This window comes from Myxine glutinosa, chromosome 6 (assembly GCF_964187855.1).
Source record: "Myxine glutinosa chromosome 6, kmMyxGlut1.1, whole genome shotgun sequence".
Classification (NCBI taxonomy): Eukaryota; Metazoa; Chordata; class Myxini; order Myxiniformes; family Myxinidae; genus Myxine; species Myxine glutinosa.
This window is the reverse complement of record NC_136266.1, coordinates 73,935,154-73,947,768: the sequence shown is the minus strand read 5'-3', so window position 1 is coordinate 73,947,768 and position 12,615 is coordinate 73,935,154. Positions and strand designations below refer to the sequence as shown.

Below are 12,615 nucleotides of genomic sequence, written 5' to 3'. Positions count from 1 at the left end.
ACCTAACCTTCAAAAAAAACATATTAACGAAGAATTTAATAAGTAGGCCTCTCCTCCCATCCTAACACATACATTTTTACTTATACACCGCCATGTTCCTTCATTCTCTGCTCTCCTGGCTGTCAATCTCACATTCTGCTGTTCCTGCATCTGAACCTGTCCTGGAATCATGAATCTCCCTAAGGAATCCTTCATGCCCTCATTAAGGGAATTTCCCCAGATAGTTTTCACGGCTTCGTTTAAAAATGTTTAAACTTTCCCCTGAAGTGTTGTATTCTGTCGTATATTATAACACATTTTTCTTCTTCTTCTTTAAAAGGTTGCTTTCAATTTGCTCACCAAATGTCTTCATTTCAAATTAAAATTCCATCTCTTACAGTTATTCTTTCCTACATTCCCCAAACTCAACTGCATTCCACCTGTCCTCCTACGTTTCTTTGACTCGAAAATCACAAAAACTCATTTTGCATCCAACACTTTCTAAAATCCAAACTCACTCCTCCCCTCATAATCTCCCCCATAACCCATCCCTTTCAAATCTCCCCTCCCTACCCCTCTCCTCCAAAACTCCCCTCACCCCTCCCCTCCTAAACTCTCCCCTTGCCCCTTCCCTCTGTGGAAGTGTAACTCAGTGTAACTTATTAATTGGCACTGGTAACTTATTGATTAAGACTGGTAACGAAGCAGATACATTTTACCTGCAAACTCTGTGAAAGACGAGTTCGTAAATGAGTGTCAGGAATGTGCCCGAACATGGTAATCTCTTGTCCACCTGGTCACAGCCCCAGGCTGGAGCACCCCCCTATTGTTTGGTAAATGGAACTCCCAGCAGGAGGGGAGCAAAGTTGGTGCCGGTAAGGCGAGCGGGATGACGGAGCAACCTTTCAGCGGAGAAAAGATTAACTCAAGCGTGCCGATATAAACCAGAACAGACTTTGATTCAGGAGCACTTGCCACGATAACTCCTGCTCGACGGAACGAACGAGCGCCCATCATCAGAACCTCTGCCCGACGGGAATGGCGGAGGAACATCGGCCGAACGAGAAGGACCATGCGGATAGAGTGACCTGGTCTATGGTAGTTAATTGGTAGTTATTTGGTATTGGAATGAAAGTGAACAACCAGTTAATAAACCAGACCTTTTGTAAAACCTGTGTCCGGTCATTGGAGTCTTGAGTCTCATCAGAACCAAATTCCCTGACACCTCCAAAACTACCCCCTCACCCCTCCCCTCCTAAACACCCACCTCACTCCTCCCCTCCGAAACTCCCCCTCATCCCGCTCCTCACCCCTCCCCTTCAAAACTCCCCCTCCCCCATCCCCTTCAAATCCCCTCCTCCCCCACCCCCTTCAAATCTCCCCATCCTCCTTTTTTCTCCAATTCTCCCCTCTCACCCCTCCCCCTCAAAGCGTCCTCCCCGATTCCTCTCCCTTCCAACTCTTACCTCCATCTCCTCCAACCCGCTTCCTCGCTCTCCTCCCCTGAAACAACACCTCACTGTGCCTCACCCAATCACCATCAAACCTTTTGTCCTCCTCCTCCTTCCCTTTCTCCGAGCTATTCTGAAATCTCTGACACACTATCAACTGCTCTCCCTACCTCCTCCTCCTCTTCCACATCTTACCCGACCCATCCCCTCCCCTCCCCTGTATCCGATGCTCCCCCTTTCTCTTCATTAACAGTATGGACCTCAAACATCTGGGGACTTCGCTCAAACTTGACTGATCTCTCCATGCAGGTTGCTTCTGACAAACCAGATGTGATCTGCTTAACAGAAACTTTCCTCCTTCATGATGTCTCTGATTCCTTAGTATCTCTCCCGGGTTACTCCCTCCTCCGGTATGATAGACCTGAGCCTCGTCCTGGAGGTGGGGTTGCTATCTTTATAAAAAACTCTCTTCCTCACTCGCCCTCCACTGCCCTCTCTCCACCTCACCCCCAGGAATACCTTTGGCTACGGCTTCCCTTTCGCTCCCACCTTTTGTTCATATGTGTGTTGTACCGTCCACCAAACAGCGATGCCTCCATCTACATCTCACTGTCTGATAATATGGACCAACTTCTATCCACCCATCCCAACTCTCTCTTCCTCCTATGTGGTGATTTCAATTGTCACCATGCCAGTTGGCTAGGTGTGGGTACCTCTCTCATCAGCCATGGCTCCTCAGCAAAGGACTTCTGCGACTCACTGGGACTGACACAATCTGTCAATTTCCCGACCCGGATCTCAGTCAACGGAGCATCTTCTCCTCTGGACTTGGTTATGATTAACTTCCCTGAAAATGTCTGCTGCTCTTCTTCTGCTCCAATCGGCTCATCTGATCATGTGCTTGTTAAAGTGGATATCTCTCTGACCATTCTCAGGGAGCCTCCTCAGCGTCGACGAGTCTGGCATTTCACTCAGGCCAACTGGCACGGTCTTCAAGCAGCCATCAATCATCTGGACTTGTCTCCCATCTCTACCGCCTCTGACATCAACTCATCCTGGGAATTCTTCCAAAGTAAATTGCTCTCTCTCATGCATAGATTTATCCCATCTCGTCTTCAGTTGTCATACCCTTCCTCCCGTCCATGGTACACGGAATCTTGTGGTGAGGCTTTTGCCCAGAAACAACTTGCCTTCGTCTCCTGGAAAGCTAATCCAACGGAAGGAAATCTCATTTCCTTTCACAAAGCCCGAAACAAGTGTGTCTCCACCCTCAGGAGAGCCAGGAAACAATATCTCTCCGTTCTCAAGACCGCACTCTCCTATCTGTCTCCCTCTTCCAAATCCTGGTGACGTCTGGTCAAATCTGTTTCTGGTGTTTGTTCCCCCTTCATCCCCTCTCTCACCTCAAATGGCCACACAGCTGACTCCGCACGTGAAAAAGCTGAATGCCTGAACTCTGTGTTTGCCTCTAAATCTTGTGTCCCAAACCCATCCCTCTCTGTACCCACCATACCCAGTCGTACCCAGCTGCTCCTGGACTCCGTGTCCTTTCCTCCTGACAAGGTGGAAAAGTTTCTGTCAACCCTCGACTCTGATTCTGCAACTGGACCTGACGGCATCAGCCCACGGGTCCTAAAATCTTGTTCTTCCGCTCTTTCACTCCCTCTCTCTGCTCTCTTCACCCTCTCTTTTGCTCAAGGTCATCTGCCATCTGCTTGGAAATCGGCCAACATCACCGCTTTACACAAAAAAGGTGCAAAAACAGATCCTAGCAACTACAGACCAATCAGCCTTCTCCGAATTATCAGCAAAGTCATGGAATTCATCATTGCTTCGGATATGAAATCATTCCTCTTCTCCAATGGCTTGATCTCTGATCATCAATTTGGTTTCAGACCTTGTCACTCTGCTCTGGACATGATGCTTCTGCCGTCTCAACAATGGATGGAGGTCCTCAATGCCAAACAGGAAATTAGAGCTGTCTCCCTTGACAGATCACGTGCCTTCGATACCGTCTGGCACCCCGCTCTGCTCACCAAACTCTCCTTTGGTATCCATGGAAATCTCCACGCATGGCTGGCGGACTTCCTCTCGAGTCGTAGTCATTGTGTGGCCCTGAATGGGGTTCTCTCATCTCCTCTTCCTGTTCAGGCTGGAGTTCCACAAGGCAGTGTTCTGGGCCCTGTGCTTTTTCCGGTCTTCATCAATGATCTCTCCGACTCTCTTGGAAATCCTCTCTATCTCTTTGCTGATTTGCCTCCTCGCTCTCTGCAGACCTGGACAAAATCACAGACTGGGCAAACAAGTGGAACATGTCTTTCAATCCTGACAAATCTCACACTCTTACGATGTCTCTCCGAAAAGACCGACTGGACAACCCTCCCATCCACTTTCTGAATAATCTTCTCCAAGAAGTTCTGTCACTCAAGCTTTTGGGTCTCACTATCTGCCATGATCTTTCCTGGGAAAACCACATTTCAAATCTGTTCTCCAAAGCCATTCACCGACTGGGCATCCTCCGTCATGCGAAGTCCTTCCTTGGCACACCTGAGCTCCTCACCACATATAAGGCTTTCATCCGCAGCTCAATCGAATACTGTTCCCCCCTCTGGGCTGGTGCTCCTGCCTCACACCGAGCTCGTCTTCACGCTGTTGAAACCAAAGCTTTCAGAATCATTGGAATCTCCCGCGATGAAGCTACCTCCGAGGGCCTTTCACTTACTCACCCCAGGCAGGTTGGTGGTCTTTCTGTCTTCTACCGACTCCTCTCCGGCCTTGCTCCTCCAGCTCTCTCTGGGCTCTGTCCCCCAAATATTCCTACAGGTCGCACAAGATCTGCCTGCAACCCTCTTATGGTTAAACTGCCAAAATCAAGACTCTCTGCTCACCTTCACTCATTCATTCCTCTTTTCTACCGCCTCTGGAACAAACTCCCTCACTCTCTTCAATCCCACTCCTCCCTCCAGGTCTTTAAAACAGCTGTTCAGCACCATCTCTTATCTTCCCCCATCCAAAACCTTGATCTTTTCTACCCCCACTTATTTCACCCAAAATCCACTTTTTTGAAATACCAACTTCTTTCCTGGAAGTCCTTGGTGTACTGTGTTTATACTTCTCCCACCCCCCCCCCCCACGCCCCCTTCCCACGGCGCCTTCCCCCAATCCCTCTCCCTCCCACACATTCCCGATGTCCCTGCTCTCAAATGTTGTGTTTATGTGTTTCCCCTTCTCTCCCCATCTTGTCTACCGCACCCCTTTTTATATACTTTGTTTGTTTGTCTCTTTGATTTCTTTTTGTGTGGTGGTCTTTTCGTCTTCTACTGACTCCTCTCTGGCCTTGCCCCCCCAGCCCTCTCTGGGCTCTGTCCCCCAAATATTCCTACAGGTCGCACAAGATCTGCCTGCAACCCTCTTATGGTTAAACTGCCAAAATCAAGACTTTCTGCTCACCTTCACTCCTTCATTCCTCTTTTCTCCCGCCTCTGGAACAAACTCCCTCACTCTCTTCAATCCCACTCCACCCTCCAGGTCTTTAAAACAGCTGTTCACCACCATCTCTTATCCTCCCCCATCCAAAACCTTGATCTTTTCTACCCCCGCTAATTTCGGTCCTCTTGTGTTTTATACCTCTCCCCCCCTCCCCTTCCCACGCCTCCTGCCCCCAAGCCCTCTCCCTCCCACACTTCTCCCTGCTCTCAAATGTTGTGGTTGTGTGCTTCCCCTTCTCTCCCCATCTTGTCTTCCGCTCCCTCTTTTTGTATATTTTGTTTGTCTGGTTGATTTGTTTGTGAAATAAATGTTAGCTCTTTCACGAGCCTCGATTCTGTATACAAAAAATAATAATAATCTCTGGCCATTCTCAGTGAGCCTCCTCAGCGCCGACGAGTCTGGCATTTCACTCAGGCCAACTGGCATGGTCTTCAAGCAGCCATCAATCATCTGGACTGGTCTCCCATCTCCACTGCCTCTGACATAAACTCATCCTGGGAATTCTTCCAAAGTAAATTGCTCTCTCTCTTGCATAGATTTATCTCATCTCTCTTCAGTTGTCATACTCTTCCTCCCACTCATGGTACACTGAGGCCTGTAGTGTGGTAGTTGCCCTGAAACAACTTGCCTTCGCCTACTGGAAGGCAAATTCAACGGAAGGAAATCTCATTTCTTTCACAAAGCCCGGATCAAGTGCGTTTCCACCCTCAGGAGAGCCAGGAAACAATATCTCTCTACTCTCAAGACTGAACTCTCAAACCTGTCTCCCTCTTCCAAATCCTGGTGGCATCTGGTCAAATGTGTTTCTGATGTTTGTTCCCCCTCCATCCCCTCCCTTACCTCAAACGGCTACACAGCTGACTCCGCACGTGAAAAAGCTGAATGCCTCAACTCTGTGTTTGCCTAAAAATCTTGTGTCCCAAACCCATCTCTCTGTACCCACCGTACCCAGCTGCTCCTGGACTCTGTGTCTTTCTCTCCTGACAAGGTGGAGAGGTTTCTGTCATTCCTCGACTCTGATTCTGCAATTGGACCAGACGGCATCACCCGACGGGTCTAAAAATCCTGCTCTGCCGCTCTTTCACACCCTCTCTCTGTTCTCTTCACCCTCTCTTTTGTTCAACGTCATCTGCCATCAGCTTGGAAATCAGCCAACGTTACCGCTTCACAAAAAAGGTGCAAAAACAGATCCTTGCAACTACAGACCAATCAGCCTGCTCCCAATTATATCAGCAATGTCATGGAATCCATCATTGCTTCAGATATCAAATCCTTCCTCTTCTCCAGTGGCTTGATCTCTGATCATCAATTTGGTTTCAGACCAGGTCATTCTACTCTGGACATGCTGCTTCTGCTGTCTCAACAATGGATGGAAGTCCTCAATGCCAAACAGGAAATTAGAGCCGTCTCCCTTGACTTATCACATGCCTTCGATATGGTGCCTTTGATACGGCACCCTGCTCTGCTCACCAAACTCTCCTCCTATGGTATCCATGGAAATCTCCTCGCATGGCTTGCAAACTTCCTCTCTGGTCGTAGTCAACATGTGGCCCTGAATGGGTTTCTCTCATCTCCTCTTCCTGTTCAGGCTGGAGTTCCCCAAGGCAGTGTTCTGGGCCCTGTGCTTTTACTGGTCTTCATCAATGTTCTCTCTGACTCGCTTGAAAATCATCTCTATCTCTTTGCTGATGACTCCACTCTCTGCCGCTTCATTCCTCATCCCTCAGATCGGCAGTCTGCAGCCTCCTCACTCTTTGCAGACCTGGACAAAATCACAGACTGGTCAAACAAGTGGCACATGTCTTTCAATCCTGACAAATCTCACACTCTTACTTACTATGTCTCTCCGAAAAGACTGACTGGACAACTCTCCCATCTACTTCCTGGAAAATCCTCTCCAAGAAGTTCTGTCACTGAAGCTTTTGGGTCTCACTATCTGCCATGATCTTTTCTGGGAAAACCACATTTTCAAGCTGGCCTCCAAAGCCAGTCGCCGACTGGGCATCCTCCCATCGTGCGAAGTCCTTCCTTTGCACACCTAAGCGCATCACCACATCCAAGGCTTTCATTCACAGCGCAATGGAATACTGTTCTCCCCTCTGGGCCGGTGCTCCTGCCTCACACCTAGCTCGTCTTCACGCTGTTGAAACCAAAGCTTTCAGATTCATTGGAATCTCCTGCGATGACGCTAACTCCGAGGGCCTTTCACTCGATCACCACAAGCAGGTTGGTATTCTTTCTATCTTCTACCGACTCCTCTCCGGCCTAGCCTTCCCCAGCTCTATCTGTGCTCTTTCCGCCAAATATTCCTACAGGACGCACAAGAGCTGCCAGCAACCCTCTTCTGGTTAAACTGCCAAAATCAAGACTCTCTGCTCACCTTCACTCTTTCATTCCCTTTCTCCCGCCTCTGGAACAAGCTCCCTCACTCTCTTCAATCCCAATCCTCCCCCAGGTCTTTAAAACAGCTGTTCAAGCTTTTTTGAAATACCGACTTCTTTTCTTGAAGTCCTAGCAGTGTCCATGTGTTTTTATACTTCTGTAAATCTCCTGTAATTTTCACCCCTCAGCCCAATGGGCTCAGGGGTATTGTCATCAGGGATGTTGTCCGGGCCGGCGGCGTCCGAGCGTCCGTCAACTTTTGGTTTCTGTCAATTTCAAGGAGAACGGCTTGTCCGATTAAATCAATTTTTGCAGTGTGTGTTGGGGTTGAGTCGAGGAAGGTTCCTTTCGAAAATGGGCGCGCTGCGATTTTCAATATGGCCACCACGGTAGCCATCTTGAAATTGGTTTCCGTCAATTTCAAGGAGAACTGCTTGTCCGATTAAATCCATGTTTGCAGTGTGTGTTGAGGTTGAGTCGTGGAAGTTTCCTTTCGAAAATGGGCGCGATGCGATTTTCAATATGGCCGCCACGGCAGCCATCTTGAAATTGGTTTCCGTCAATTTCAAGGAGAACGACTTGTCCGATTAAATCAATTTTTACAGTGTGTGTTGGGGTTAGGTAGAGGAAGGTTCCTTTCGAAAATGGGCGTGCTGCGATTTTCAATATGGCCGCCACGCCAGCCATCTTGAAATTGGTTTCCGCCAAGGAGAACGACTTGTCCGATTAAATCCATTTTTGCAGTGTGTGTTGGGATTGAGTAGAGGAAGGTTCCTTTCGAAAATTGTCGCGCTGCGATTTTCAATTTGGCCGCCACGGTAGCCATCTTGAAATTGGTTTCCGTCAATTTCGAGCAGAACGGCTTGTCCGATTAAATCCATGTTTGCAGTGTGTGTTGGGGTTGAGTAGAGGAAGGTTCCTTTCGAAAATGGGCGCACTGCGATTTTCAATATGGCCGCCACGGCAGCCATCTTGAAATTGGTTTCTGTCAATTTCGAGCAGAATGGCTTGTCCGATTAAATTCATTTTTGCAGTGTGTGTTGGGGTTGAGTCGAGGAAGGTGCCTTTCGAAAATGGGCGCGCTGCGATTTTCAATATGGCCACCACGTCTTCCTTTCACCATGCATGGGCTGAGGGGTTACGGCTGCTTAGCGGTGCTATTTATTAATATTGCAGTCATAAAAAGTTTTCCCAATATGTATTCTTTCATGTGGTTTTCTGGTCCTTTGAGACCAACTTTTGTTGCCCTTTTGTTTATGCTCTGCGTATGATTGACCCCATCCATGGAGCTATTTGATAGCTGGGTTCCTCCTTAAGGCTCTTGTCATGTGCACCAGGTACGTAAACCACTCGTGTGCACCGAATTGCGTCGCTGAGCTGGTGACTTTCGACAAGGAGAGCAAGATTATTATTTCGTCATGCCGTCGCATCCTGAAGGGAGAGGAGGTGAGCGTCCTTGAGTTGAAAAAAAAAAAAAAAAAATGAAGTGGAGATTGCAAAACAGAAGTGCATCATGCATTCGGCTACGCTTTCTTTTCCATGATTGGAGGGTTGAATCTGAGCAAACAAGAGTGTAGTGTGCAGCAAAATGGGTCCTTCAAATAAAAAGGAAACGTGAGACTTTTAAAGAGGTACCTGTGCACTCGATGAGGTTGTGGCATCGTCAGAGCTCCGGCCCACAATTGCTCTTTGCTGACGGGCGTGCCACTTATCAGCAGACGGAGTCCTACAGAGGCGTCAGGGATATTCTTCAAGATTGGGGTTGTGAGTGATGGAGGCATGCCATATTTGGTGAGCTTTGTCACCCCAAGGACGATGCTTGGAGTAATTATAAAATTCATAAACCTGGTGTTGATCTATACGTCGGTCGGTCTTCTGCCGAGGCTGGAAATACTTTGCTAGCTGCTAATAAACCAAATGGAGGAACATTCTGGGCGTTTGTAAATGACCGAGCTATTGAGTAATATGATGCGTGGTACAAAACATGGTCAAATGAAGTGAATGTGGAGTTTGTATTTGCATGGAAATTTTATCCCAAAATAATTATAAATGGTGGGTTATCTTGATTTGTCTGGTTAACACTAATAACCGTGGGTGTGTTTTTGTAACTCTCAGCCTGCTTTCAACCTTTTCGTGTCATACTTATTGTTGGTGGAGTATAGGAGAGCCATGAACTTAATCGGATTAAAGTTTGTTTAAAGACTAGTATGTCCTGACACTGACCTGCACACTCTGTGCATTCATTCCTCTGGGCAGCTCTCCTATGACTACCTGTTTGATTTTGAAGATGACCAGAACAAGATTCCCTGCCACTGTGGGGCAATCAACTGCCGCAAGTGGATGAACTGAGGAGGTCTGACCCAGTGACACTCATCCATCCCCGGAACCAAATTGTTACTCAGACTGGAGTTCCTTCCTGCGCCGCTTTGTGAAGGCGGCCATTTTTAATTCACCCGAATTTGATGCACGCGTGGCGAACCCACGAGGTTTGTGCGAACGCGTCATTTTTAGCTTTAAATCATGTTTGAAATCTGGAAAGAGTTTCTTTTTCTTTTGAGTTATTTACAGCGTAACACTGTAGTCCCTTTAATTTTAGCCTTTTGAAGTTGTAAAAACTATTACAAAGAGCTGATAGTGGAGAGATTATATATTGGACAAGGCTGCTTTTGTTTCTATGCTGATGAGAATGTGTGGAGGGATTTTTACAATCTAAGAATGTACCAAGGGGCTACTTGCACTAAATAGACACATTGTAAGAAATACATTTGCTAGGTTTTAAGTTTTGCTTTGTAACGCACAGCGTTGGCAAACAAAGTTATTTATAACAGTAGGGACAGAGTTTTAGAATGAATTGGATTTTTGACTACATAGTCAAGCAAAGGCTACAATTGATATAACATAACGAAGCATAGGAGGCGTTGTATTTACTGTAAAGTGTAAATATGGGATTGCTGTGGTCGGGTGGGGGTTTATAGGGGGTTGGAGGTCGGGCCGAAATGGTTTTGACTACCTTTAGTGGGCCGGGTTCCGAAATGGGCAAAGGTATCGCGGCATGTCGACTGTGAATTTACATGGGCTCAGTTCTCCGTCTTAGTTTTAATTATATTTCCGTTTCTTCCTGTCCGTCGTAGTTGATTATTATAATTATTTTTTTCTCCCCCGAATGTTTTTACATTTAGTTCTGTTTTTGGTGCTTTTAACCCATCCTCAGCTCCCCCTCCTTCCCATCCTTTCCTCCTCCATAACCTGCCGAGTGCTTTGACTTCACTTCCTCAATTTTATTTCTCCTCGACACCCGGACACGACCTGAAAAGCGTGCTTTTATGAATCGGTATTTTAACGATGTATTTTGCATTAAATAGTAAGTTGCTTATCTGATTTCACCTCTTCCTTTCTGTGTTCATTTATTTTCACTAAAGTCTTCTGCATTGAGACTCTCCAAAAGTTACATTTTATCCGTGTAAATGTACAAGTACCCGTGGGGATCTTTAAAACGTGGCGTCGGTGCCACTTTTTTTCCAATTCGCGTTGTACATGGCATGTTGTTTTTTTTACTGCACAGAAATCTGTACATAATTGTCTGTATTAAAAGCGTCTACCTAAACGGATTATCCTGTACAGGTTCATACGTCGTCAGTGATACATGCCGTTTGTATGGAATTGTGTCTAAAAAAACAATCTACTGAAAGGTTCTTGCTGTGTGAAGATGATAGAAGAATAGGAATAAATATTTTACTGCTGGTTATCTCGTCGTCTTATCTCTCAGTTTGCATCTCAGATCGTAGAAACGGCCATTAGCGGGTGGGTCCTGGTTGTTCTCGTTTTGTAAATCCCTCACCCGTCGCAACTTTTGGATCGTGGTCATGCCCTCCAGGAACCTCACTTGCGGTTAACCCGACCTGTTGAATTTAAAAAAAAATTCTTGCAGGATCTAAGGCTCGTGGAGGAGGTGCAACGTGGAGGAGGTGCAACGTACTTGCATGTCAACAACAAATACATGAAACAACACCGGACCTGACCTCACAAGCAAATCCACCGATCTTGGAGGAAATTCACACAGGTTACGACGCCATCTTGTGACGTCACTTCATGTGAGGCTAATGAAAAAGCAAGGTAGAACTGACAGTGGGACAATCTTTAAGGGAATGAATGAACAGGAAAAGAGGAAAAAGAAGAGGGAAGGAAACACTGAAATTAGCAAGTAAGGTGGTTGGGTTAAGAAAGGTTAACGTGGGTAATAAAGATCATTGGTCAGAATTGAGGATGGCAACAGATGACGGTGCACTGCATGCTTCAAGTTCTGAAGGAAAGAGTGAAACAGAACGGGCTGGAAGGTGGTTCCACAGAGGGAGAAGCAAGGAATGAAAGAGTCGAGGTGTGCAGTCAACCTAGATTTTGGAAGTTGAACCAGGAGGAGGGCTCTGGAAGAACACGAGCATTCTGGAGTTGCTGGGGAGGCGGAGAGTACTGAGAGAGAGAAGAGAGAGAGAGAGCAGACGAAACAATGTTTGTGCAAATACAGCATACAACAGAGAGCTCACCAACCTGCCTGTGATATGGGAGCAACAGACCCTGTGATTCAGCCTCATCGGGAGATTCCAATAATTCCTACAGCTTTATATTCTACAGAATCCAGGAGACAGAGGTGTTTTTGGAGGAGCAGCCTATAGTGGAGAGCAGTACTCCATTGAGCTGTGGACAAAGACATTGTAGAATGTGAGTAGCTCTGAAAGACTTGGATCGACAGAGGATGCCTTCGTAGACAGAAGACTTTACGTAAGTTGCAATGCAATGTTGCTGGCTTCCTGTAAAGGCGAGCAATTTGAAGCCAGGTGTGTTTCCTTTACTTTCATTGCAAAGGTGTATTTATTTGAGCAGAATCACAAGTACACAATTTGTGGTAGCTTTGTGGTGGAGAACACTCTTAGCAGGCATGCACCCCTCTATGTTAAGTTGCAGAATACCTGGAGCAGCAGTGTGGTGAGGGTTCATCTTGTCGAAAGAGACTAGTTTAAGGAGGTATATGCACAGTGTGCAGTAGGTCAACGTTATCTTTTTAAAAAGCTGTTTGGTTGCACCAGCACTGAGTACTGGAGAAGCTGGATGCTACTGGAATTTACTTAGGTACTCTCAGAAACATGAAAACTCTCATGAAACAGAGAAAACCGAGGGTGGACCACAAAACAACTACAACTCGTCAACCGTCAGATGCTTCCGGGATTGACCACGTGGAGGTCAGTTGTAATGCTATCCCAGAACAAACCCTCTTCCAGTGAATTACCAAGGAAATAGATCGGTGGGTTCGGTTGACGAT

General features: G+C 46.8%; 1 protein-coding gene across 1 annotated transcript in view; it reads left to right on the top strand.

Annotated features, from left to right (window-relative positions):
• LOC137429979 (histone-lysine N-methyltransferase 2C) overlaps positions 1-11,046 on the top strand; it is a 304,487-nt gene extending 293,441 nt beyond the window's left edge. The window contains exons 58-59 of the mRNA XM_068120407.2: positions 8,639-8,747; positions 9,558-11,046. Coding sequence (XP_067976508.2) covers positions 8,639-8,747; positions 9,558-9,650 — 202 coding nt within the window. The 3' untranslated portion in view covers positions 9,651-11,046. The remainder of the gene's footprint in view (positions 1-8,638; positions 8,748-9,557) is intronic.
• Positions 11,047-12,615: the final 1,569 nt, after the last annotated feature.